Genomic DNA, 27,359 nt, shown 5'->3' with positions numbered 1-27,359 from the left:
TACGGCAAAGATAAACACAGTAAGCCCAAATTGGTGAGCCAATATGTCAATGTCAGCCAGGGTTTCTATGGTTCAAGTTGTAATATGAAATAATATGAAAGTACGCTGTGTGTTGATAGACTGGCTTATAAAATGTCATGCTAGCATACTTCAGTGATTTTTTTTTATATTGATAAAATAGAATCACCTTAAACATACAAAACCACTTTTTTATGTATTTTGTGTGTGTGTGTGTGAGAGGAAGATTGGCCCTGAGCTGACATGTGTTGCCAATCTTCCTCTTTTTGCTTGAGGAAGATTGTCGCTGAGCTAACAACTGTGCCAACCTGCCTCTATTTTGTATGTGGGATGCCGCCGCAGCACGGCTTGACAAGCAGTGTGTAGGACCACACGGAGCATCTGAACACTCACACCCCAGGCCACCGCAGTGGAGTGCACGAACTTAACCACGACGCCACAAGGCTGGCCCTCCAAAATGACTTATTTATACTCACATGCAGATCTTACAGGTACAAATAAATGTATTTAACACAGCATCAAATTAAATTATTGATTTTAAATTGATAAAATTCGCAAGATAGAGTTATCTTGCTAAATAAAAAGGAAAGCAGTCTTATAGACTTAAGGGCAGGGGAGAGCTTTCCAACAAAAATTCTCCTCCCCATGTCCTCTCAGTTGTTAAATTTTAGTGGTTTGATGATTTGCTTATCTTGAACTGCACCTCATGCTTGGCATCCTTCTTGCCTAATTGCACATGCAACGTTGACGAAAGGCATTCTCGGTGCTGGCAGCTGTCTGGCCTCGTCCTTGTCACAGATGGCGATGGAGCTGCGTCCAGCACAGCGAGCACCGCGTGTTTGGGTGGTGGTGTTTTTGGTTATGCGTTCCACCATGTCTTACAGAGCTGCAGAAACTGGAGGGCAGCAGTGGACCTGTGCGGGCGCCTCCTCACGGCCCACGGCCAAGGCTACGGCAAGAGCGGGCTGCCTACCAGCCATACGGCAGACTCACTGCAGGTACAGCCCCTGACCTGTTCTCTGGGTTATCATCCTTTGGGGAATGGAAGGGACCATGGCCTTTCATGCCAGTAAGAACAACTTGAGAACAAAAAGTGGATTTTCGTATCCCAGATTTAGTCTCAGCCTGAGATCGCTCTAGTTTGTCCTTTCCTGACCAACCTGGAGTGAACTGGAGTTCTCACTCCGCCCTGTGGCCAAGTGGCCTCCACACCCCAAGGCTCAGCCGTGCTCATAGTGAGGCCACGAGGGGCTGCCCTTGTGATGGCGAGGACCCTGAGCTGTGAAGGGTTCCAAGGCCTGTCTGGGCCTGGAGAAACAGTGACAGGCGCCACCCACGAGGGGATGGGCGCTGGGCCATGTGTCTGCGCTCCCCAGTCGTTGTGATAGCACTTGCTCTTGAATTTAAAAAAAAGAAGGAAGGTAGGAAATAGAGTTGTGAGTGAAAGGAAACCCTCTGACAGGGAGGAAGAGCTGTAGGAATCCTTCAGTTCTTCCCTCCAGGGGGAGTTTTCTAAGTGTTACTCTGACTCACCCGGGAGCCTCCAGACTCCAGAACCAGGAAGAGCTTGGAGAGGACTGACTGGGTGCAAGCTCCTGTTCCCCCCACTTCTGCACCGCCATGACCGTGGGCGGGGGTCAGAGGAACAGCGCCGACCGTCGCTGTGCTGTGTCCCCCTCACCTCTCCCGCAGTGGGGCTAAATCCTAGCGGGTTTTCCTTCCACATCTCTCAAGCCCGTCACTACCCAGTTCAGGCCCTCACGGGAGTGTTGCTTCAGCCTCCTGAGTGAACTGGATTCAGCCTCTGTTCACGGTAGTTCAGTAAACTGCCGCCAGAGTAATCTTCATAGAGCACAGCTTTGACCCCCCCCCCCCCACCCGCTGTCCTGCTCAGAACCTCTGAGCAGCTTCCCGTTGCCCGCCCACTCAAATGTAGTCTTCTCGCCTGTGACAAGCCCTGACAGAGGGCTCTCAGCAGCAAGGCGTGTCGCAGAGGACGTCCCCCTGATGCCCACCTCCAGTTCTGCTCCAGGCTCTGTGATCTGGAGCAGCCCCTCTTGCTGGGCCTCATTTTCTTGTTGGTAAAATGAGATTGAGCTGGGGCATTTCTGAGGCACCTTCTGGTTCTCAAAGGCTCTGATTCTGGAACTCTTTCCTTTGTCTTCCGTCATTTCTTGAAGGTGCTCTGTGTTCTGGCCGCGCGGAGCTGACTGCTCACACACGTCGACTCCCTCTCTGCCTGCGTCCTGCCCCTGTCGCCGCACGGCCCTCCTCGGCCTCTGCCTTTGGAGATTCCATACTCTCCCCCAGCCCTTCCCCAGACACAGCCATGTCCACTGCGCTCCTGGCCTTCCTTGCTGTCCCTTCCCTCCTTGCTTGATTCATTCCTGTGTCCTCACTTCACCATCCTCCCCACCCCCTAGATTGTACTCTCTTCTGGGGAGGGGATGGTCTGTTCTTACCGTCCTGATACCTAGCATAGTACTTTGCACACACACCCTGCTCAGTAAGTATTGTTGAATTAAGTTGAAGCAAACAAAATAATTTACATTGTTGTTGTTAATCTCGAGTATTTTTATAAACATGTAGCTATGCAAATGTGCAAAGAAAGTTACTTTAGCCCTGGTTTCAATATATTAGAAATCTAGCTCTGATAAGTTAACAGGAAATAAGAATTTCTGAATGTGATATACATGGATAACCTGTTGTTTCCATTATGTTTTGTGTTTTCAGCTTTGGTTTGTGAGGCTGGCACTGCTGGTCAAGTTGGGCCTCTTCCAGAATGCCGAAATGGAGTTTGAGCCTTTTGGAAATCTAGATCAGCCCGACCTCTATTATGAATACTACCCTCACGTGTACCCTGGGCGCAGGGGTAAGACAGTGTTGGTTGTCTTTGTGCCTTGGCATGTATTTTGCTTTCCTTTGCACATAATTCAGTATCCTCTGTTTTCCTTATTTGTCCAGCCCTGAAAAATCAGATACGTGGCTTAACAACAGGACTGACTCCCAGAATGACCTTGCTCAGTTTTCTAAATACACCAATCAGGATGTACTCACAGACACATCCATTTGTCCTTTAACAAGCGTTTCTCAAGCACCTGCTGTGGAGCAGCAGTGGGATTTGGTATAAGGGCTGAGCGATGGACGTTCAGACTTGTTGACTGTCCTCCAGAGTGAAGAAGAATCTTATCTCCTGACTTAGTACAAATACACTCACAGAAACGAAACGGAAGCAGCTGTGCGGCAATACTTGTTCTGAGCCTTTTTCTGCTAGTCTCTGTTCTGATTTAACTTACTTAAAAGTCTGGTTGCATCCCACTAACAGGTCACGCCACTGTTTGGAAACTGAGGCTCCAGCATGGGGTGGTTGTCGGAGCGTGGCAAGAAATAAGGGGAAGGGAGAGGGCTGGGTATGATGGGCCTCCTGGGGTGTAGCAGCTTGAGGTGGAATGAACGTCTCTCAGTGGAGAACTTTGTAAATATGTTTGAAACCCATCACATGTTTGTATGAAATAGACAGCAATTTTGGAAGGACTTGTGCTGAGAGGCAGCATCAGCAGAGTTACTGAAAGCTGGTCTTTCAGACTTCCGGGAGATCCTGGAGGCTCCACTTTTCTCATGTGGGAACTGGGCAGGCGATTCAGCGTCTCTGTGCCCCAGTGTCCTTGTCAGTATAACAGGGATGATAACGCCTCCTTCCCACGTGTCCTGAAGGTTACACGAGGTCACGTATGTAGTTGCTTAGAGCCGTGGTGGCGCACAGTAGTTACTGCATTGGCTGTTTTCTCATTCTCTTCCTAGTCATCAGTAACATGCTGTAGAGTGCTGCCGTCTTTTGTAAGATCAACTGGTCAGCATCTGTGGGCTGCAGCAGCGCAGCTACAAAACGGTTCCTGGTTGTCAGGAAATGCAGAGCCTGTTCGAGGCAGAAAATATGGAATAGTACACTCGAGTACAGTCCTGATTAATAATAAAGATAATAATTGTCGTAGAAGTTTCAAAAAATAAGTCAAGATCTTAACTTGGTTGATGTTAGTAGGTAAATAGATGAACTGAGAAGACTGGAAGTAAAAACAAATTTCTCAACTTCCTTTTGTGGTGTTCTTCCTTAAAATTCAGATCCCGCTTCTGCGGAGGGAGCATGGAGCGGGGAAGCTCTCTTTCTTCTCAGCGCCTTGTTCCGCAGCACCTTTGCCTTCACAGGTGGGGCTGGCAGGCATTCTCTGCGTCACCTGGGCTTTCCCAGACTTGAAGGAGGGTTTTTAGCACAGGGTACTCCTAGACCTTTAGCCTTACCACTATTAATATTCTGTTTATTCCTTCTGACTAAGGGAACTTACTCCTGTAGAAAAAAAATAGAAAAAGGTAGATTTTAATCCCTAAAACAGGACAGAAATCAGAGCGATTATCTTGACTGGGCTGCTTAATTGAGTGGAAGTGAACCAGCGAGGCAGGGTAGACTCAGGGTCAGGGCCCTAGTCCTGGCTTCATGAAACTCGTGACCGCCCAGTGGCCGTCAGGTGCAGCTAGCCTCCCCAGGAGGAGCCCTTGTGAGCCGAGTGTCAGCAGCACACCCAGCCTCCTCGGCGCGGCCCCTCAGGTCGAGGGAGGGAGTTGGGGGCTCCCAGGCTTGCTCACCCAGCCTGGCTGCTGCTGCTCCAGGGGTCCAACTTGTGTCTGCTTAGGTCAGGTAGACACATCTTGAGCTCCTCTCTCAGAAAGTTTCTCCTCCCACACTGCAGTCCAGGAAGCCCCCAGGGGGTCCTGAGCTCGGTCCGTGGGGTGTAGGGCTGGGTGCATCCTCCCTCTTCTTGAGGACATCTCATCTGTCCCTAGGCATGTGGGTGAGTCCCACGTCCACCTGCGCGCTGGAAATGTGAAATGTGGCGTGTGGAGAGGCACAGCCCTCTCCTGGTTCTTCAGGGGATACTTCTCTAGCTCATAAATCAACGGTGTTCCTTTCTCGTATCACTTTCTAGCCTTGGAGGTCTACCCCTTCCATAGAAGGCGGTGGGCAGACTTCCACCCCAGAAGGTTTCTTCCCTCTCTGCCTGACTGCAGCCGAGCTCCCCGCCACCCCCTGCCCTCCCGCCTGATCCTGCTCGAGGCCTGGGGGGTGGCCCACAGCACTGAGGCTATTTTGTCTGCTGCTGACAAAAACTCAGACCTTTGAGCACACAGGCCCTTGTTTCACTGGCTCTAAACCAGCAGGCACCTAAGCACACAGCTGCGCGAAAGGCTCTGGTTTCTCTCCCTGTTGCCATCCACCTGAATCGTAGGCTCAGAGTGACTATCCATACATCAGCTGCTTCTGAATTTACCACACATGTTTTAAGAATGAATAAGAGACTCAAAAGCAGGTATTCCCTGTGGCCCTCACTGATTTCTAACCGTCGCCACTCAGAACACCTAACATCACCTAGTCAGTCCCATTTTATGATCCTGTACTGTGTGTGTGATAGGGTCCTGTAGACTGGCACACTGTTCACTCATCTGTAAGGAGAGAGGTTTGATGGAGATGATGCTGAATTTCCTGTAAAATAAGGAATAAAATCACTGGATTCAGGTATAGAATTCCCTGTCATCCTTCCCAACTCTGAGGACATTTTTTTCCTAAGGATGCTCAGACTAGAAAGCACGCTTCTGATTCCGCCTGAGATTAAATTGCATTGGGATACAGAGAAAGAGAAGACAGTAGCCGTGTATCATTAAGCAGCTAATTTAAATTATGAAATAGACACAAATCATACATATACTTTAGCTAAAGTGTGTTAACATTCATCCACAATGCTATGCTGAATGTTTACTGATTTTCTTCTCATTTTTTGTGTAACAAGCATCAATGTAACATTTTGATTCATTCGTTTCATTTTATTTTGTAATATATAAGTTCAGCAAGTCATTAAAATGTGCTTTAAAAAGGAGGCTATAACTATACAAATGAACAAATAACTTTTATGAATGAGCTTTAATATATTTTATTTAAACATTGGGCATAATTTTTACCCATTCAGAATATTCATAATGAGACATGTAATAAATCTTGAGTAAAAATCATGAAGTGTTTTGTTTTTTTAATTTTCATCCAAGAGACGAATTAGTATTGTGGTATTATGTATTTCTCTGACATTTCCAGCCATTTCCTACAATTACTTTCAGCCTCTCTCAGAGGACAAAGTTGTGCGTGTTTCCACATGCACAGCACTGTCTTTTTTTTTTTTTTAATTAAGATTATGATAGTTAACAACCTTGTGAAATTACAGTTGTACATTATTATTAGTCATGTTGTAGGTACACCACTTCACCCTTAGTGCCCTCCCCCCACCCGTCCTTTCCCCTGGTAACCACCGATCAGTTCTCTTTGTCCATATGTTAACTACCACCTATGAGTGGAGTCATACAGAGTTCGTCTTTCTCTGTCTGGCTTATTTCACTCAACATAATACCCTCAAGGTCTATCCATGTTGTTGTGAATGGGACGACTTTGTCCTTTTTTATGGCTGAGTAGTCTTCCATTGTGTATATATGCCATATCTTCTTTATCCAATCATCAGTTGCTGGGCACTTAGGTTGGTTCCATGTCTTGGCTATTGTGAATAATGCTGCAATGAACATAGGGGTGCATGGGACTTTTGGAATTGCTGATTTCAGGTTCTTAGGATAGATACCCAGTAGTGGGATGGCTGGGTCATAAGGTATTTCTATTTTCAACCTTTTGAGGAATCTCCATACTGTTTTCCATAGTGGCTGCACCAGTTTGCATTCCCACCAACAGTGTATGAGGGTTCCTTTTTCTCCACAGCCTCTCCAACATTTGTCACTCTTGGTTTTGGATATTTTTGCCATTCTAACAGGTGTAAGGTGATATCTTAGTGTAGTTTTGATTTCCATTTCCCTGATGATTAGTGATGATGAGCATCTTTTCATGTGTCTATTGGCCATCCATATATCTTCTTTGGAGAAATGTCTGTTCATGTCTCCTGCCCATTTTTTGATCGGGTTGTTTGATTTTTTTGTTGTTGAGCTGTGTGAGTTCTTTATATATTATGGAGATTAACCCTTTGTTGGATAAATAACTTGTGAATATTTTTTCCCAATTAGTGGGCTGTGTTTTTGTTTCAATCCTGTTTTCCCTTGCCTTGAAGAAGCTCTTTAGTCTGATGAAGTCCCATTTGTTTATTCTTTCTATTGTTTCCCTCATCTGAGGGGTTATGGTGTCCGAAAAGATTCTTTTGAAATTGATGTCAAAGAGTGTACTGCCTATATTCTCTTCTGGAAGACTTATTGTTTCAGGCCTAATCTTTAGGTCTTTGATCCATTTTGAGTTTATTTTTGTAAATGGTGAAAAAGAATGGTCAATTTTCATTCTTTTACATGTGGCTGTCCAGTTTTCCCAGCACCATTTGTTGAAGAGACTTTCTTTCCTCCATTGTAGGCCCTCAGCTCCTTTGTCAAAGATTAGCTGTCCATGGATGTGTGGTTTTATTTCTGGGCTTTCAGTTCTGTTCCATTGATGTGTGCACCTGTTTTTGTACCAGTACCATGCTGTTTTGATTACTGTAGCTTTGTAGTATGCTTTGAAGTCAGGGATTGTGATGCCTCCAGCTTTGTTCTTCTTTCTCAGGATTGCTTTAGCAATTCGGGATCTTTTGTTGCCCCGCACAGCACTGTCTTTAATCAGTTGTTTGGAATTCCCCCTCTTGTTCACAAGGAAGAACGATGACAGTGAGCACTGAACAGACCCAGGCCCGCCTCCCTGAGTTCTGAGTGGTTTGGGGGAGTCCACAATGCCACTGAAAGCCTGAGGACACAGGCCCTTTAATCTGCTCTTGTCCTTTCTCATCCCTCCCCCTCTGTCCTCCCTTTGCTTGTGCTCTTCTTCCACTGCATGTATAGCTTCCTCCCTTCTTAAGCTGTGTGTCCATCCCTAGTACTCAGGGTAGGAGCTGCTTGCATCAAGCTTTTGCTCAGACTTCATACAGTGGGGTGAGAAGAGGTTCTTCAAAGCTCAGATTCTTATTTAGAAAACAGCAGGCAGTGAGCCGACCGCCTGCATCCTCTCGTTAACTTGAAGGCCCCCACGGCTTCAGGACACCCCTGTGGGACACACCACAGATTTGGCACGTTAGGTTACACTTGGCCGCTGAGCTTTTCCACCTGTAATTGTCACACATCATTGCTGGCTGTGCAGGTAGAAGGTGTCAAAAGCACAAGAATGGAACTGGACCCTCAGTTGTACAGCCCAGGGAGCGTCCAGCCCTGTCTGGAAGCCTACAGCCACCCCAGCTTCCAGGGTAGGGGTGGGAATGGCAGGGGGTCGTACACGCCAGCTTTTTTCCCAAAATTGAGTGTTTTTGTTTTTCCTTATTGTTGACAACTTCAGAATTACTGTTCTTAGGGCTTTAAGATCTTCCTCCAAACCCTACACGTTGTTTTCCTTTGGAGAGTCATTCTTCATATGCCTGTAATAAATAGCCTTCTTTCTTTAATTTTAAGGAAAATTAAACTTTTAACTTAATTATTTTTGATTATGTAATTATCACACTAGAACAGATTGCTTCTTCCCCTGTAGGATTTGTATTCACGAGAAGTGTTGACAGGGATTATATCCATGGATAATATTGCTAGATCGTTCATATATTTTTTTATTAACATTCTTGCTTTGGTGTCATACATTTGTTGTTATATGGATGAACCAGTTTTGATAAGTTATTGTTAACAAATGTTCATAGTTTACCTTCAAAAGATAATGAAATGTCCATTCCTGACGTAGGTAGTGTGTCCGTTCCTGAGAGCGCTCATTTCCGTCTCTTGTGGGACAGTTAGATTTTCCCACGCTCCCAGCACCATCTTTCTACTTTGTTGTTTGGAATTCTCTCTCTTGTTGCAAAGAAAAGAAAATGATGAAAGTGGGCATGTAAAACTCACGTAGTGCTCTGGATTTTCAGAGTACTGCTCTGCATTAAACAGTTCACTTCAACTTTCTGTGCCGCTCGAGCAAAATCATGAAGCCAGAAGATCTTTCCGTTGGACATAAAATATGTTTTGATTATCTTCAATGTGTTGTTTAAGAACTGCATTGCCTCTTCTAATACTAAGTTCAAATCTGTGTTTAGTTTAAGTTATTAAAGCTATAATGGTTTCATGTGAAGTGTTATTTCAGAACTTAATCCTTATGGATTACCAAATCAAACTAGAATTGATGAGACAACCCTTTAATTGGATCTAAATCTCCACCCTTCCTTCAGCTGTCTGCTCCTCTGTTTCAGTAAAGGTTGATTGTCACTGAGTCTATATTCCTTTTCTCCCCTCCCTCCAAAATCATGTATTTCTCATTTCTAGTTCTCAACTAAATTTGGAAACTTTTTATCAGCACATAATCACACATGATGCTCAAAATTAAATGTTCATATTTCAAATGTCTTATTTTCTTTTTGTAGGGGAGGAAGACATTTCCTTTACCCACTGTGGGTTCTTTTGGCCAGAGAACGAATTAAATTCATATGAGACAGAATAACAGGAGAAAATTAAAGCTTTTTAACATGTATACATGGGAGAGGCTCAGGCAAACTGAGCAGCTCGCCAAAATAGCTGAAGCTACCACCTTAAATATCATCTTCAGCTAAAGACAAAGGAGGATGTTGGGGGCAGGGGGGAGTCAGCTACAGGAGGTTACCAGACATGTACAGTAAACAAGAGTCAGGTTATTATGCAGACTTGAGTCCTTGCCTTCTGCATTGATGAGAGTTTCTAGAGATAAGGTCATCCCTCCTGCTTCCTGTACAGAGAGGAGACACCTTTACAGAGGGAGATTTCCTTTACAAATGTAAATGTCTCTTAACAAAGGGTAAGTAAATCCTACTTTTCAGTTTCTTTCCTGTCTGCAGTTTTTAAAAGTAACCAGACCCAAATAATCCTCATACCAAAGAGACATATCTTGGGGTGGCCAATTCAAGTCCCCCACATTTTCCATTACAAAATTAATTCACCTCTGAGTTAACATGTTCTGCTAAGGTTACACTTCCAATTTACATTACTCTGTGCCAGAACTCTTAAGCATTTATCATTTGAAGCATATTTTCCTCAATATGAGAAGACTAGTTAGTTAATCTTACTGCTCTTCATTTTGCTCGCCATTTTTATGAACTTTGACATTCCAGTCTTTTCTTAGAACAGATTATTAAAGATATGGAAATGTTCTGTTTTGGGTTCCATGTCTACAGTAGAACACCCGAGTGGAGGCCTCTTCTGAACCTGTCTACACGAGAAGCTCTGCACGGATCAGTCCTTTACCAGCCCTGCCTTCTGAGACGTGACCGTTTCAGTCGCGCACAGAGGCAGTGTGGTCCAGTCCTAAATTTCCCGTCTTGCTTCGTAGCTCTAGGAGCCCCCCTGAATTGCCCCTTAAATAATAAGGATCTGTGATAGCTTAGGGTTCACTCCGTCTGTTTCTGTCTTACACATGCAGCACTGAAGTCGAAGGTAGTTTTGCTGAGGGCTGTTTCCAGCAAAGGTGAATGGCACTGTGTTCTTCGTCAGGCACAAACGTCCGCTGACCTGTGTCCTGACGATCCAACGATACGGCACCTCTGTGGCCTCCCATGCACGTCAGAGAATAGGGAAAGGCGTGCGGAGACCAGCAAGGCAGAGGGAGGTGTCAAGGGAAACAAGTGCAGAGCTGTGGTCCCAGCAGAGCGTCCTCCGTGACTTGGAAGTGAGACAGGCAGGCCCGGGCACACTGCCTTTGAACGTGTACCTTGTGGGGGAAGAGCAAACCTGTTAACATCGGCAGAGAGTCTGTGGGATCGATCCTGCAGCGTGCTCTCTGCTGGTCAGGGCTCATGTGCCATTGCCTCAGCTCACTTTGAACGTGTACCTTGTGGGGGAAGAGCAAACCTGTTAACATGGGCAGAGAGTCTGTGGGATCGATCCTGCAGCGTGCTCTCTGCTGGTCAGGGCTCATGTGCCATTGCCTCAGCTCACTTTGAACGTGTACCTTGTGGGGGAAGAGCAAACCTGTTAACATGGGCAGAGAGTCTGTGGGATCCATCCTGCAGCGTGCTCTCTGCTGGTCAGGGCTCATGTGCCATTGCCTCAGCTCACTTTGAACGTGTACCTTGTGGGGGGAAGAGCAAACCTGTTAACATGGGCAGAGAGTCTGTGGGATCGATCCTGCAGCGTGCTCTCTGCTGGTCAGGGCTCGTGTGCCGTTGCCTCAGCTCACTTTGAACGTGTACCTTGTGGGGGGAAGAGCAAACCTGTTAACATCGGCAGAGAGTCTGTGGGATCGATCCTGCAGCGTGCTCTCTGCTGGTCAGGGCTCATGTGCCGTTGCCTCAGCTCACTTGGGCCTCATGGCAGCGTGGCCATGTCCCAGTCCCCCTGCCCTGTTGTGCTGGTGACAGAAAAGATTCAGAGAAGATGCCACCCACCCAGCACACACAGCGAGGATGTGACGGAAGGCCCAGACTGTCTCCACACTACAGAAAGTCCTGCTCCTGCTGAAGAAAGTGGCGTGCCCCGCTGAGGTTAGGCTGAACTCGCTTCTTTTTTCTTTGGTTTTTCACTGCCCCACGTGGAGGCCTGGTTGATTTCTGTGCATCCCTCGCTGACTCTCTGTGCTGGCAGTGTGGATTTGCAGCACTCCAGGGGACTGTATAAAATGAATTTTGTAGGAGTATTTTCATTTAATGTTTCCTAAATGATTAATGAGAACACTTCTACAGTATTCATACCAACCTAGATTTTGGCAGGTCATGACTGTATGTGGGAACTTTCCAGAAAAACAGATCCGCTAGGAATTATTTTTTCTTGCAGATTTTGACTAGCCCTTTTTTTCAAGCCGTGCTCTCCCTGCAGGAGAGAGACAGGCCCCCGGGCTAGCGTGAAAGCTGTGCATATTTCATCTCGCTCGAGACTCCTTGGCATTAAGGATTTCACTGACTGCCCATGTGACTTCAGACGTGGGGAGGTGCATTTGGCAGGTCCGAGAGAATTAGTTTCAAGGTACTTTTATTTGCATTTCTTAAAACAAACAAACAAAGCTAGGTATATACAGCATTGTTAGGAAAAGCCTGGATTACGTTGAAGCAGGCTCTGTCTGTATTGAAGGTGTTGAGCAGTTTGTTTGGGGACGGTGGTCGTATCGCCTTCATTTTGTATACCCAGTGCCTCACCTCGCGTTTAGCACCTAAAACCCGCTGGGTAAATGTCTGTTAACTGAACGTGTTCAAGCTGCAGTTAATGGGCACTGCTTCTGCAGCTGCTCCTCCTCTTGCTTTGACTCTGTGCACAGTGTATTCCTTCCGGGAAGGAGTGTTTTCTCTCTGATGGAACTTGTTTCATTTCTCTTTCACGTGAGACTGCGTGTGCTTGCCTCTTGATTTTCTTTCTTTGAGATGTTCGAGCTGTACAAGACCTTTTCAGTGTAACCAGGAGAGAAGGGAAGGAGGCCTTTGTCCTCCTTGAGTCCCAGCTTTCTTCCAGATCTCTCTGAGAGTCTCAGGAAAGACGGTGTGTTTGAAGAAGAGGCTAGCCCTGGCTCTTTCTCACCCACATTCTTTCTGTTGGCAGCTGCCTGGGTGGAGCCGCGGGGAGGCACTTTGGGTGTCACCTGCCACCTGCATGTGTTCTGCATGCATGCCGCCCGGAGCTCCCCATGGGCACTCTGGTGCGGGTGCTGCGGAGGGCCGTGTTGGCAAGGCTGAAGAACGGCCCAGGGCTGGCTCTCTGCCTCAGACTATGCACGCAGAGAAGACCCCGAGAGGGGCCAGTGCAGTCAGCACGGGGAGCAGCAGTGCCTCCCCACACAGAGCTCCCAGCAGATTCTTCCAGGCTTCCCTCTTCCACCTAGACAGGAGAACTGAAGGGCTGAATGGAGGAGCAGGAACAATGAATCCAGAAGTTTTGTGGAGTTTCAGCTTTTTACTGTTACATCAGGGGCCGGGGAGGACACCTTAGTATTTTAAAAATAACATTAAATTTTTTTCTTTTTTAAAAACGTGTTAAAATTTAATTCTAAACAAATTTCGCTACATTAATATTAGTTGTATTTGTGATTTTATTCACCATGTCCCCCCATCCAAGGAAGAAATGGGTAAATTTTGTTCACCAATATAGTTTCCCTCCTGAAAAGCAGCAAAGAGCTGCTCTACTCCCAAAATTGAAGGGAGCTGAGAAATCTTGTGTTGAAAGAAGTGTTGAACCACGATTCTTCTCTCCCCACCTTGGGCTTCCAGGCAGAGGCTGTTCACCACTGTCCTCAGCAGAGGCAGGGACAGACTCAGCTGCTTCAGTTTGCTTTCTTTTAGCCCCGATTAGTCTTGAAGTGCCTGTGTTGTTTTAAAAAGGGTAGGAGATAGCAAGGAAACTGTGTGCAACTGAGGAGGGAGGGTTTTCTCACATGACACACAGTCCTCCCTCCCTCGGTATCTGGGGGTTGGGGACATTTGCTTCAGGACCCCTGCAGATACCAAAATCATAGATGCTCAAGTCCCTTCTACCAGATGGCATAGTATTTACATATAACCTACTCACATCCTCCCGTATACTTTAAATCATTTCTAGATTACTTATAGTACCTGATACAATGTAAATAGCTGTTATACTGTATTGTTTAGGGAATAATAACAAGAAAAACGTCTGCATGATCAGTACAGATGCAACCATCGTAGACCTTTCCATACTCAGATGCAGAACCCACTGATACAGAGGGCTGGCCGTCTAATGAATATTCTATATAACACTGATTCCGAGTTTTAATTTGATCCTGATGAACTAGGTTACACATTTTGAGACATGTTTATAAAACTATAAATCATATTGCTTGAGAGGCTTTGGCTTAGTAAATTTTAATTTCATGTCAGTGAGGTCATGGTTCAGAGCAGTGCTTCTCAAACTTCAGTGCGCTCACCGTCCCCCAGGATCTCGTCAGGTGCAGGCTCTGGTGTGCTCCATCTGCATGGGGCCTGAGACTGCATCTCTGGCGAGGTCGCAGGGTTGAGGTTGCAGCTGCGCAAGGACCACTTTGAGAAGCGAGGTGTCAGATTCCATAGCATTCCCTGTTATCTGTTATCTCTGAGTTCACCTTATGTGTATAACTGCTTTCCAAAATTTACTGGTATCTTCCTCAAACCCCTTGTATATTTTTATGCAATTAATTAAAATAGCTTTCCTTGAATCTACTCTTCACCTCTTTTGGATGAAAATAAGTATTTCATTCAAAGCTGTGAACTTTGAAGCCATACATACCATATAGAAAATTCTGTTTTTATAACGTCATCAAACTACAGAGCACTTCTCCATGGTTTAACTGTACAAACCACATGCTCTAACTGGTAATATCCCAGCAGTTCACGGACGGAGTAGTTGTACTTGGAAAGTATTTTCCATAGAATTGACGCTTACACAGTTAAATCCTTAGGGCAGCTCACAGAAGCCTATTTAACTATTCAATGTACCTTGGATGCAGTATTAATATTACTCTTTCAGCTATAGCTGGCCACCGTATTTAATATTTCTAAGAAAAAAAATATTTTAAGTTCCAATTTGAGACCACAAGAACACAATTCTTTTTTTTTTCCCTAGGACACAGATCTGATTTTATCTTTTTTCATGTGGCCATCCACATCTGCCAATAGTGCTTATTAAAAATTACATTTTCCTTCCAATAATTTGGGGATACTGTCTTTGTTGTATGCTAAATTTTATTGGTAGTTGGGTTTATATTCTCTTTCTTTTTAATTAATATTCTTTATTTTTAAAACTCTTTCAGATTTACAGAAAAGTTGAACACATAGTACAGAAAATTGCATATACCCTCTCTCCTCCTACACACAGTTTTTGTTAACATCTTGCATTATTAACATCTATTAACATTTTTAATTCATGTGGTACATTTGTTATAATAGACGAACCAATATTTATTGGCATATTATTGATAAAATCCACAGTTTAGAATCTACTCTTGGTATTGTACATTCTGTGGGTTTGGACAAATGTATAATGATATGTATCTGCCATTACTGCATCATGCAGAGTAGTTTCACTGCCCTAAAAATCCTCTGTGCTTTGCCCGTTCATCCCTCCCTCCCCCCGACCTCTGGCAACCTCTGATCTTTTTACTGTCTTCATAGTTGACCTTTTCCAGATTGTCTTATTGTTGGAATTGTACAATATGAAGCCTTTTCATGCTGGCTTCTTTTACTGAGCAATGTGTGTTTAACGTTCCTCTGTGGTTTGATAGCTTTTCTTTTTATTATTGAAAAACAGTTGTATGGACGTTCCACAGTTTGTTTATCCATTCACCTATTAAAAGACATCTTGGTTGCTTCCACTTTGGGGCAATTATGAATAAAATTGCTATAAACATTCTTGTGCAAGTTTTTGTGTGGACGTAAGTTTTCAAGGTACTTGGATAAATACCTAGGAGCACGATTGCTGGACCGTATGGTAAGCCTATGTTTAGTTTTGTAAGTAACTGCCAGGCTATCTTCCAAAATGGCTGTACCATTTTGCATTCCCACCAGCAATGAACAAGAGTTCCTGTTGCTCCACATCTTCACCAGCATTTGGTGTTGTCTGTTTTGGATTTTAGCTATTCCTGTAAATGTCCAGTGGCCTTGCATTGTTGTTTTAATTTGCAGTTTCCTGTTCCCTAATGACCTATAATATGGAGCATCTTTTCACAGTCGTTTGTGTGTCTTTGTTGAGGTGACTGTTCAGATCTGCTGCCCATTTATTAATTGAGTTGTTTTCTTATTAGTGATTTTTGAGTTCTTTGCATATTTTGGATGCAGATCCCTTGTCAGATATGTGCTATGAGTACTTCTCCCAGCTTGTGGCTTGTCTTCTCATTCTCTTAATAGTGTCTTTCACAGAGCAGTTTTTAATTTTAATGAAGTCCAATTTTTTCTTTCATGGATGTTGTTTTTGTTGTTGTACCTAGAAAGTTATCACCAAACCCACATCACCTAGCTCTCCTCTTATGTTCTCTTCTAAAAGTTTCATAGTTTTGCATTTTATATTTAGGTCTCTTATCCATTTTGAGTTAATTTTTGTGAAAGATGTAGGGTCTATGTTTAGATTCATTTTTTTCCCACGTGGCTGTCTAGTTTCCTCAGCACCGTTTATTGAAAACACTATCCTTTCTCCATTGAATTACCTTTACTCCTTTGTCAAAGATGAATTGACTGTATTTTGAGGTCTATATTTGGGTCTCTATTCTGTTCCATTGATGTATTTTTCTTTTCTTTTGCCAGTATCACACAATCTTTATTACAGTAGTACAGGTCTTAAAGTTGGGTAGTGTCTGTCCTCCAACTTTGTTCTTCTCTTCAGTGTTGTTTTGGATATTTATGGTCTTTTGCCTCTCCACATAAACTTTAGAATCAGTATGTTGATATCCAAAAAATAACATGGGAATTTTGATTGTCATTGCTTTGAATCTATAGATCAAGTTGTGAAGAACTGACGTCTTGGCAATATTGAGTCTTTATATCCATTAACATGGATACTACCTCTCCATTTATTCAGATCATGCCTGATTTCTTTCATCAGAGTTTTATAGTTTTCCTCATATAGATCTTGTGCCATATTTTTCCAGATTTATATCTAACTATGTCATTTCTTTTAATGTTAATATAAATGGTATTGTGTTTTTACTTTCAAATTCCAGTTATTCATTGCTGGTATGTTGGAAACCAGTTGACTTTTGTATGGTAACCTTGTATCCTGTGACCTTTAATTGTTTATCAGTTTAGGAGTTTTTTTGTCACTCCTTTGGGATTTTCTACATACACAATCTTGTCATCCGCAAAGACAGTTTTATTTCTTTCTTCCCAATCTGTATACCTTTTTCCTTTTCTTGTCTTATTATTATGACTTCTGGGCTGATGTTCAATAGGAGTGGTAAAAAGAGGACATCCTTACCTTATTCTTGATCTTAGGGAGAAAGCATCTAGTTTCTCACCGTTAAGTATGTTGTTAGCTATAGGTTTTTGTAGATATTCTTTATCATATTGTGGAAGTTTCTCTCTGTTTCTAGTTTGCTGAGAGTTTTTATGAATGGGTGTTGTATTTTGTCAAATGCTTTTTCTGCATCTATTGATATATCATGTAATTTTTCTCCTTTAGCCTGTTTGATGTGATGGGTTACATTCATTGATTTTTTTAATATTGGACCAGCCTTGCATACCTGGAATGAATCCCACTTGGTCATAGTGTATAGTTCCTTCCATACACTCTTAGATTTGGTTTGCTGGTGTTTTTGTTGGTTTTGATTTAGTTGGATTGGATTTGATAATTTTGTTGATTTTTGTATCTATGTTTATGAGCCATATAGTTTTCCTTTCTTGTAATGTCTTTGTCTGGTTTTGGTATTAAGGTAATGCTGGCCTCGCAGAGTGAATTAGGAAGTATCCCCTCTGCTTCTGTTTTCTGGCAGAGATTGTAAAGAATTGGCATCATTTCTTCCTTAAATGTTTGGTAGAATTCACCTGTGAAACCGTCTGGGCTTGGTGCTTTCAAATAACCTTCCAAAAAAGGAAGGTTGTTACCTATTGATTTAATTTTTTAAATAGATATTGGCCTGTTCAGATTATCTATTTCCTGTCGTATGAGTTGTAGTAAAAGTGTGTTTCAAGGAATTTGTCCATTTCATCTAAGTTATAAAATTTGCAGACATGGAGTTGTTCATAATATTTCTTTATTATCCTTTTAATGTCCGTGTGATCAGTAGTGATGACCCTTCTTTCATTTTTGATATTTGTAGTTGATGTCTTCTCTCTTTTTTTCTTGGTTAGCCTGGTTAGAAATTTATAAATTTTACTGATTTTGTCAAAGAACCAGCTTTGGGTTTTGTTGGTTTTTCTCTGTTGATTTCCTGTTTTCAATGTCATTGATTTCTGCTCTAATTTTTACTCTTTTCTTCTGCTTTTATATTGCTTGTCTTTCTGTAGCATTCTAAGGTGAGAGATTAGATGGTTGATTTTAGATTTTTCTTTTCAAATATATGCTTTTAATGCTGTAAAATTCCCTCTTAGCACTGCTTTTGCTGCATCTCACAGATTTCGTGGAGGTTTTTTTGGTGAGGAAGATTGGCCCTGAGCTAACATCTTTGCCAGTCTTCTTCTATTTTGTATGTGGGGTGGAACCACAGCATGGCTTGGTGAGTTGTGTGTAGGTCCATGCCAGGGATCTGAACCTGCAAACCCCAGGCCAGCAAAGCAGAGCAGGTGAACTTAACTTCTACACCACTGGGGTGGCACCCCCACAAATTTTCGTAAGTTATATTTTCATTTTCATTCAAAATATTTTCACATGCTTTTTCATTTTGTTTATTTATTTAGCTGAGAAAGGTTTGCCCTGAGCTAACGTCTGTTGCCAGTCTTCCTCTTTTTTTTTAATGTGGGCCACCACCACAGCAAGGCCACTAACACATGAGTAGTGTGGTTCTGCTACTGGGAACTGAACCCTGGCCACCAAAACAGAGAGTGCCAAACTTTAACTACTAAGCCATCAGGGCTGGCCCTTTCAGGTGTTTTTTTTTTAATGCAGAAGCTCCCCAGGTCCATGGGCAGTTGCCAGGGTAAAGAGCAAGTAACTCTCTGCCACTTTGTTGTATATTCAGCTCATTTATAAATTGGGTGTTGGAACTTCCAGTAGAAGTTTTGTTTCTGTGCTTATCTTTTAGAGCTTGAGGTTCTAGAAATATTCTCTCCCTACAGGTAAATTCTAAACCATATAGGGACCGTTATTGCTGTTATTTCTACTTAAAATGTAGGGATGAAAATGACCAGCTTATGTACAATTTACTGTGTTAGCCTAATCCCATGTTTAGTGATGCTGACGGTCAAGAAATTTTTCTTGAAGGGGATGGGGGGATGGCAAAAGGGGTAAAGGGGCACAACTATATGGTGAAAAACTAGACCATTTGTGGTGAGTATGACGTAGTCTATACAGAAACCAATATATAATAATGTACACCTGAAATTTACACACTGTTGTAAGCCAATATGACATCAATAAAATGTTTTTTTAAAGTTCCCCTTTCTCAGAGAACTGCCCTCATTCCCCTTGGCACACTGATGGAGCTGGAAGTACCTGGGAATCGTTCTCTCTGGGGCAGCCCTGGGGGTGGCATTTTGAAGTCCAGCTCCCTTGCCTCCTGTTGGGACAGCTCTCAGGTAGAACTTTGACTGCAGAGTGTGCATGTGTGCACACATCACCGAACCAGGTTGATGCTCCATCCTCGCGACCTGGGCCTGAGATGCTCCCTTGCTGGACTTCCTCCCCTAGTTCTGCATCCCCACGCCCTTGCTTGCTCACAGATCCTCCTCTCAGGGTTTCCGTCTGGGGAACCCAACCTGAGCGTCCTTCAGTTTGAGCTTGCCATACCAAAGAAATGTGAAGAACCCATGAGTGTTCTGTGTTTTCTTTTATTGGAGAAAGGGGCAGTCTCTACCTTTTCATTCACTTTGTGATAGTTTCTCCATGATTGAAGCATAATTACGGAAATAGTCATGACATCCACCTGTCTCCTTTGATAATTGCCTAGAAGATATGTACAGCTTTGCAGAGAAAACTAATATAGCCGGCACCACTGCATCCCTTTTAGAGGGATTCTGTCATCCCTTCTGCTAGGACTTCTGCAGACCCCTCCGTCAAGCGCTAAGTAGGAAAGTGTGCCTGGTTATAGCAAACTAACTCCCCTTTGACTTGATTCCAGGCTCCATGGTGCCCTTCTCAATGCGGATCTTACATGCGGAGCTTCAGCAGTACCTGGGGAGTCCCCAGGAGTCCCTGGACAGGCTGCACCGAGTGAAGGCCGTCTGCAGCAAGGTAACAGTCGCTCCAGGTGGCCTGCTCTGCCGTCTTCCCCGGGATGGAGAATGCATTCTTAATTTCCTTCTCTCGCGAGAAGCATACCACGTTGCTCTCTGCCCATCCCACCCCACAGACCATTATCACCGCTTCCTCGTCCAGGAAGGCTAGGTGACCTGATTCGTTGTGACCATGGTATTCATTGTTCTCACTGAAATTATTTTTGGGGAGGTGGATGGTTTTTGGCAAAGCTTGAGTCCTGAAATCCTTCTTCCTTTGTATGATTGGTAGATCAAAATCAGGAAGGTTTTTTCTTGGGTAGAAATCACACATGTGAACATGTGCCCATGCTGCCAGTGGAAGCCCTTCAATGTGCCAGACCACTCACACGTCCTCCAAGGACTGTACACACCTGCTGGTGTCAGACAGAGAGGCACGGGAGCAATCTTTAAAGGGATAATGGCTTCACATGTTCCAGAATCAAAGCAAATTGTACTGTATCGTGACAACTGTCATCATAATACTGACCTTGAAGGCAGATGGGCTCAGAAGAGCCTTCTGATTGATTCTTGGTTGTGAAGTAACACTTGTGTGGGAGGCACCAAACTGGCATATCAACAGAAGACGAAGTTATCCCATGAAGTGATCTTAGGGAGAAATGTGGGAATGCGAGTCTCCGTTTCCCACTAAATAATGTTAGGAGGAAACATGGGATTGCGGGTCTCTGTTTCCAGGCTGTAGACAACCCTACCCTCTGATCCTTCATCTTCAGAATGGAAGTAAAACCACCTTTCCTACTTGCCTCACAGTGTTGGTGTGCAGGCCAAATGAAGTAATGTCTGCGGAAGTGCTTCCAAAGCTAGTAACAGGCAGTTAGGAGCCGCAGCATAGTATGATTTTTTGAATTAGGCTGTATTTGTCAGTTTCCTCCTTTCAGTTCAGCTATGCTTGATGGAGGTTTTACGGAGTTTCAAGTTGTTGTTCTCTGTCTTCCCAGCAGGGAAGCAGGTGCGCTAGCTTCCTGTGCACAGGGGGCCTTGCTCACACATCACAGCAGCCCTTGCTGGACACCTCACACCCTCAAGCTTCATATCAGCTTCCATTTTTTATGTCATAACTTAAAAGATAAAAAGAAGAACTGTTTGCTTTCTTGTACTTTGATCAGTTGATGGGGAAATTGTGTTATCAACTTTTTTAGATTCTAACACTTTTTTCCTTAAATCTTAAAACATGGTTAAAATAATTATTTTCGGAAGTAGGAAACACGTAACTTGTTATTGAGAAATGCCAAATCAATGATTTTATAAACTGTACACCGATGATCTTTTAATTATGTTTTTTACCTCCATATCACATTGGGGGAAGTTTTTATGTATTTGAGAGAGAAAATTCTGAGTCTTAGGATCTCTTGAGGGTAGAAAAGTCAGGTTTGTAGAAACAGTTTTGCAAGTCAGTTTTCCTGGTCCTAAATTATTTCGTACCTTCAGTATTAAGCTCCTTAAATGCATAATACAGCATAACAATTAGAGATGAGAGGTGAGAGAGTAGAGTATTCTCCCCATTAGTGTTCTGGCCACTTGTCGTCTTCCTTCTTAAATACTGTGTCATGTTCATTATGAATTAGCCTCTGTCCCTAAGCATTTTTCAAGTAACTCATTTAATTCTCATAACAGCCCTATGAAGTAGGGGTTATTATTATCCCAGTTCAGTTTACAGATGAGGAAACTGAGGCACAGAAAGGTTAACTGACTTGCCCAAGGTCACGTGATTGGGCCCAAGAAGCCTGGCTCTGGGGTCCCTGCCCTTAATCACTCGCCTGCACTTGTCACTGTAATACGTCCCGATTGAAGTGAGAAAGACCTAAGAGGCTCTCTCCTCTTCCACCCTGCGGCAGCGTCTGTGCTCCGGCCACAGGAAAGGGTCTTGCTGTGTTTGGTGGTGGATCAAACAGACTCAGCAGACCCCTGTGATGAGTATCTGACATACCCGCTCCCTGTGCTCTGTTGGACCGGGTCCCTCCTCAGACTCATGGGTGGTTTCATCCCGAAGCGGCAGGTGGTGACAGCTGACAGCTCGGAGGCGGGAGGAGAGAGAAACAAGAGCTCTAGTGCAGTCACATGACAAGAGCGTTTCTCTCCGGCTGACTTGGCTTTACAGGGAGATGAGAATGTAAACATGCAGGGACCCACTGACAGTGTGCGAGCACGACTTGAGTCTCTCGAGTGCTGCCTGCTTCTCACAGTGTGAACCTGTCACCACAGGTGGTATAACTCCGCCGTGTATGGGTAGCTGTTTTTCTTATGGTGTGACCCGAATGTAAGCCAGTCCCTCTCGTGGTGCTTAGTGGGCAAAACGGAAGGAAAACAAGCACTTGGTGCTGGAGGAGACACTGTGGTCTCCAGCTGAAAGGGTTTTCCTGGATAATTTCAACATGTAATTTCTGTGTGCTCCTTAATGTGTGGACTTAAAACTTGGCCCTTCTGCAAAGAAAGGGTTAACCCCATGTGGCTTGACTAGTTGATGCTGAAAGAGAGAAAGGGAAGGACCTGGAGCAGGAGCGTACCTGGAGCTTCCTCCACTCTTAGCCCTGAAAATAAGAAATACAGGCCTTGAACCTCGCTGCTAACTTCCTGTCACATTGGGGCCCCATGGCTCCCTTGGGGGCGTGGTTACCTTCCCGAGCTGCTTCCATGTTTACTTAAAGCTGGTTTCAGCTGGATCCCAGTACCCAGCCTTGTGAAGCACGGAGAGCCTTGTCTGCCCCACAGGTGTCCTCTCAGGACAGCTCTATCTGGGCTTGTTCATTTGCTCGTGCAGCAAATTTTTACTGAGCACCTGCTGTACCACATGCTGCAGTTCAGGGGCAAACACAAAACTGCCCGTGGTGAGTATGCACTTCAGTGGGCAGTGCATGTCTCCCCCAGTTGTTTTCTGTTTGAGTCGTTCATCAATACATCATGATCATCCAGAATTAAAAAATAGAAAGTTTGTGTTCATGCTAAAATTTATTTACAAATTGCAAAATCGAGAAATAATAGAAGCTGGCACACCACTCTTGTGACAGCAGTGATTTGGTGGCTTAAAAGGAGAGGCCTGGATATGTTACTTCCACGCAGGTCTGCCCAGGGGCATGGCTGTGGATCCTCTCTGCTTTCCACTTGTAAATGAGAGGTGGGAGGATAGACTGAAGCATTCCATGGTTCCGTCCAACACCAACATTCTGGGTTTTTGAGTCGGTCACAACAAATGGGAAACGCGAGGAAAGCTTGAAAGCTAAGTCTGTTTACCAAGACCTTTCCCTGCATTGTCTATACTCCCTCCTGTATCATTCACGCGCTTGGCACGCCTGCCCTCACCCAACTGCAAACGCAGTTCTGTTCTTGACTCGGCATGCTGGACGGGCAAATACTGATGGTGGTGCTGAGGGAGCTCATGAGGGTCGTGGTGGTAAGGGTGGTAAGGGTCACCATCAACACGTGTTTGATGCTCGTACTGCAACAGGTGCCGTGAGTAATGCTTGCATTAATTACCTCCATCAGTGCTCACAGCAGCTGTACGAGGTGATGTTATCCCCAATTTACAGACAAGGAACCTGAGCCTCGGAGGAGTTAATATCACCAGCCTACAACGGTGGGGCCATGGAGGAGCTAGATGAGAACACGTCACCCAGCTCCAAAAACCTGCTCCCTAACTGCCACTGCGCAGCTCTCTGTGGAGTCAAACCACCAGTCATTCCTTCTCTCCCAGATACAGTACATTCCCTGATGCTGTGGGAAAGCAGCAGTCCTAAACTCCAGTCTCATGTTTCACTTTGACAGCACCAGGAATTGTAGTGACTCCCTGCTGCACTTGCTTCCACCAAAAATTCGTCTCAGAAGGTACAGGAAACTGTAACTCACACTCGTGAGGAGAGTCCAGCCAGGGAGGAAACAAGTCAAGAACGTGAAATAGTATCTCCTTGGGTGATGTTTTCCGTCAGTTCCTTCTCCCTCCATTTTCCTTCCTTGGCCTGCACCCCTATCCCAGCCTCCTGCCTAAGCCCACAGGTGGCGGTGTTGCACTCCGGGTCATGCACTCACCCAGGCTGCTCGGCAGAGCTGCTCAGCGAAGCCATGGCAAGCACAACTTTGCCTGGTGTCCAGTTGCACATATTGAGCTGGCCACACCCAGACCACTCTCTCACATGTTCCGAGGGGGACTGGCACAGGCAGGAGACCGGCACAAAGGCTGCACTCTGTGCCGCCGACTGGCCAGTAGCCTGAACATTGATCTGAAAGGCTTAACTCAAGGACATTCTCCGAAACCAGAGTTGTTTCCAGAAAGAAGGCAGAAGTTACGTGGTTCATGTTCCCAAAGAGGTCTCCATCCCATTTGTTTTCATTGCTTGCGTGCCATCAGTTCTTGCTCTTCAAGGTCGTTTTTTCAGGCTGGAGGTCAGGAATGATTGTAGAATCAGATGCTTTGGAAGGGGCTAGATAACAGAGCAAGAAGCCAAACTGGGGTGGTGGAATGTTTTCATCCTTTAGTAAGAAAGTCAGCTGAGGCCTTTCAGGATGCTAGAAAATGAGCCCGCGTGCCATTTTTGTAGACGTGCTCTGAGCCCTGCTGTGTGATAATTGCTGCTCCAGCAAAAGTCAGATCTTGGCAGTTCAGTCCCAGCACGGATTTCCCAAACAAAAAGAAACAACCTTATGTGACAGCTAACGTGGGGTGCAGGAGGGGGTCCGAGAGCAGCCGGGGGCAGATGAGGAGCAGGACACTTGCCAGCCAATAGCACTCAGTCCACTTGGCCCCGTGTCCTCCCTTCAGTTTTGAGCTCTGTCACCCAGCTTCTTAGGGGACATGCCGAGATACAGGTCTCCTGTTTTTTCTAGTCTGTGCCACCCTAACCAAAGAAGCAGGGCACCAGACCTGGGTATCCCAGAGCACCCATCCTGGGATGTCGAGGCATGATGTGGTTTCCTAATGGTTGTTTCAGCTCCACTGCCGTAACGTGGAGGATGTTTATGATGCAATATTAATTTTCAAAGCCAGCCTACAGAATTATAATTACAGTATGATCTCAAGAAAGTAAAAAATATGCAGTGAAGGAAAAATCCAGCAGTATGTTAGTGATGTGGGTGATGAGATTAAAGCCCCTTTTATTCTTTTCCTTTCCCAGGTCTTATACAACACATGCATGAGTTTTATAATTAGACTTTTTTCCTATTGAAAAAGATTAAATGAGGTCTGTGGGGCAAAGAGAAGATACGGTTAATACAGCAGGACTGTTTGTAACGTCGGAGGTGTGCCAAAAGCAAGTTTGGTGCTGAGACTTCTGGGACCAAAGCAGAGTGGGAAAACTCTGAATTCTGAAAGAATTCTTGGTACCTGCAGACCGGTCATTTGTTCAGAAGAAGACGAGCTTTTCCTAACGTGGAAGGTTTGCCAAAGGATGACTAGAGTCTGTGTGTTCAGCCGTGAAACTTAGATTAGAATGATGTTGGGAATTTCTACATGGGGCCCAGTCTTAGCAGGGCATCACTCACGATCTTTACGAAGTGGTCCCGGCTACTGGTTTCTCGGTTATCTTTGACTTAGTGGGGGACAAGTAAGAACCTTGTAGTGAAATAGCAAATGTTTGGTTCACATGTAATTGTATCAATGAAGAGTAAAAAATACTACAGTTTAAAATAAATTTCCCACGCTGCTGTGGCTTGGGAAAACTATGACCCTGACACCAGGGAGCAGATGCATCTGTCCTCTGGTCCCTGCTGCTCTGGCTTCTCTGCAGGCTGTCTCCACCTCCAGGTCCCAAGAGAGCTTTGGAGACCAGGTGGGAAAGAGCCAAGTGAACTAATTTCTGAAAGTCATTTGCATAAACAGATAAGAATCTGTAAATCATGATGGCAAATTAGCTTGAGGTTTGGGTCCTCGCTGATATGGACATGCCCAGCGTGGGCTTCAGTTCAGCTCTGTCCCACCCTATAATTTAATTTCGGTAGTCTCACCTGCCCCAGGGTAGCCTGGCTGCGGGTACCAGGTAAAGAAGTGCTTCTTTAGAGACCCCTGCACCTGAAGGAGCCAGAGGGTAATTTTAGTGTGCTCTGGAAAAGAAATATATTCAACAATGTCGATATGGTTTGTTCTCTATCAATGATTGCTAATAAGGCAGTGATGAGAGCTTTGTTTCCAGGAAGGGTTAATATTTTTCTAAAAAGGATTTCAAACACTTACTCTATTTCACTCGTAAACAAAGTTAAAAATAGGAGAGAGAACAGCCCTTGTTAGCCCTCTCACTGGCCAGCTGCTCAGGGAAACACTCAGGTAGGCTGGCCATCAGCATGCTAACAGCGGCCACTGCCAGGCCTTGCCTGACCCAGGCGGTTCAGCTGCCCTGCTCTCCTGCTGCTCCAGCAGAGAGCAAGTTGACTGTGGCCTAACCAGATAAGATGCGAGTGATTGGCAAGTGGAGAGAGGTAATTGAAAGATTAAGGATGGCTCTTGCTTCCTTGGTTGGGGTGACATCTCTACCCTTTGCCACAGATGCTCATGCTCCTGGGCCTCTGCATGCTCAGAGTGTACAGCGGGAGGAGACGACAGAAGTGTCCCCATCATCAGGGATCAGGGTGGGAGAGGCTCACTCTCCTGGGTCTGTGCGTGCTCAGAGTGCACAGTAGGAGCCCACCAAGCATCCTGTCATCATCGTTTGCAAGAAGATTTGTATGTTGACTCAGCTCACAGTGGTAATTCACACCTTTAGAAACTCTAGATTGCATCGTGCAAATCTCAGGACGTGGACTTGGGATTGTCAGCCGTGCCCCTTTACAGCTCCAACCCAGTATAAAATCTGATGCACCAACGGTGAACCACAAGGTCACAGAAGTTAGCAAACAATCCAGCCTCGATGTGTGCCTGAGAGCCCAGCAAAAAGTGGGCCCTCGATGGAATAAGGACATCTGGAATTCTGCCGGCTTCGCTTAGCTTGGCAGTGTATATTCTCTTACTCTGTGATCTGGTGGAAAGAGCGTTTTTTCTAGGTGTGAAGTCCCAAAGCACAGTCTCTCCTCAGGCAGTGGTTGGGAGGCGCTTTGGAGTCAGGCAGACAAAATTTCCGTCTCCCATTCTGACACTTCCTGGCACAGTGACCGGCCTGTGGAAGCCTCAAGCTCCCCACCTGTGCTGGGGCGTGTTGCCAACTGCCTCTGGGCTGCCATGCAGGTTAGATCAGGGATGCAGACAGGCGACTAGGCACAGGGAGTACCTGGTCTGTGGGAGTGTTTAACCTTCTCTAAGTGGCTGGGAGCAGCTCCAGAAACCTCTTCACTTTGGACAGCCTCTTTTGCAAAAGGTCCACTAAAAGACTGTGGTTGGGATGGGAATGTCCCAGGACTTTCCAGACACGTCTAAGCCCCTCTAGGCAGACCTGTTCTCCCCTTAGTCTGGACTCAAGTAGGTCATTAGTGAGTCCTCGGGTCCTTGAATTGGGGCCAGCGCCCTGTGGTCTGTACACTGATGCCTCGTACGTAAAACCCATTCCC

At 44.9% G+C, this 27,359-nt stretch overlaps 1 protein-coding gene across 2 annotated transcripts in view; it reads left to right on the top strand.

Moving 5' to 3' along the window:
* The window catches only part of TRAPPC12 (trafficking protein particle complex subunit 12), an 88,267-nt gene that overhangs the window by 35,967 nt on the left and 24,941 nt on the right, over positions 1–27,359 (top strand). For both annotated transcript variants that reach the window (XM_001502898.5, XM_005600235.4), the window contains exons 4-6: positions 903–1,016; positions 2,752–2,890; positions 19,745–19,857. In XM_001502898.5, coding sequence (XP_001502948.2) covers positions 903–1,016; positions 2,752–2,890; positions 19,745–19,857 — 366 coding nt within the window. The remainder of the gene's footprint in view (positions 1–902; positions 1,017–2,751; positions 2,891–19,744; positions 19,858–27,359) is intronic.

This window comes from Equus caballus, chromosome 15 (assembly GCF_041296265.1).
Source record: "Equus caballus isolate H_3958 breed thoroughbred chromosome 15, TB-T2T, whole genome shotgun sequence".
Classification (NCBI taxonomy): Eukaryota; Metazoa; Chordata; class Mammalia; order Perissodactyla; family Equidae; genus Equus; species Equus caballus.
This window is presented reverse-complemented; position numbering and strand designations above follow the sequence as displayed.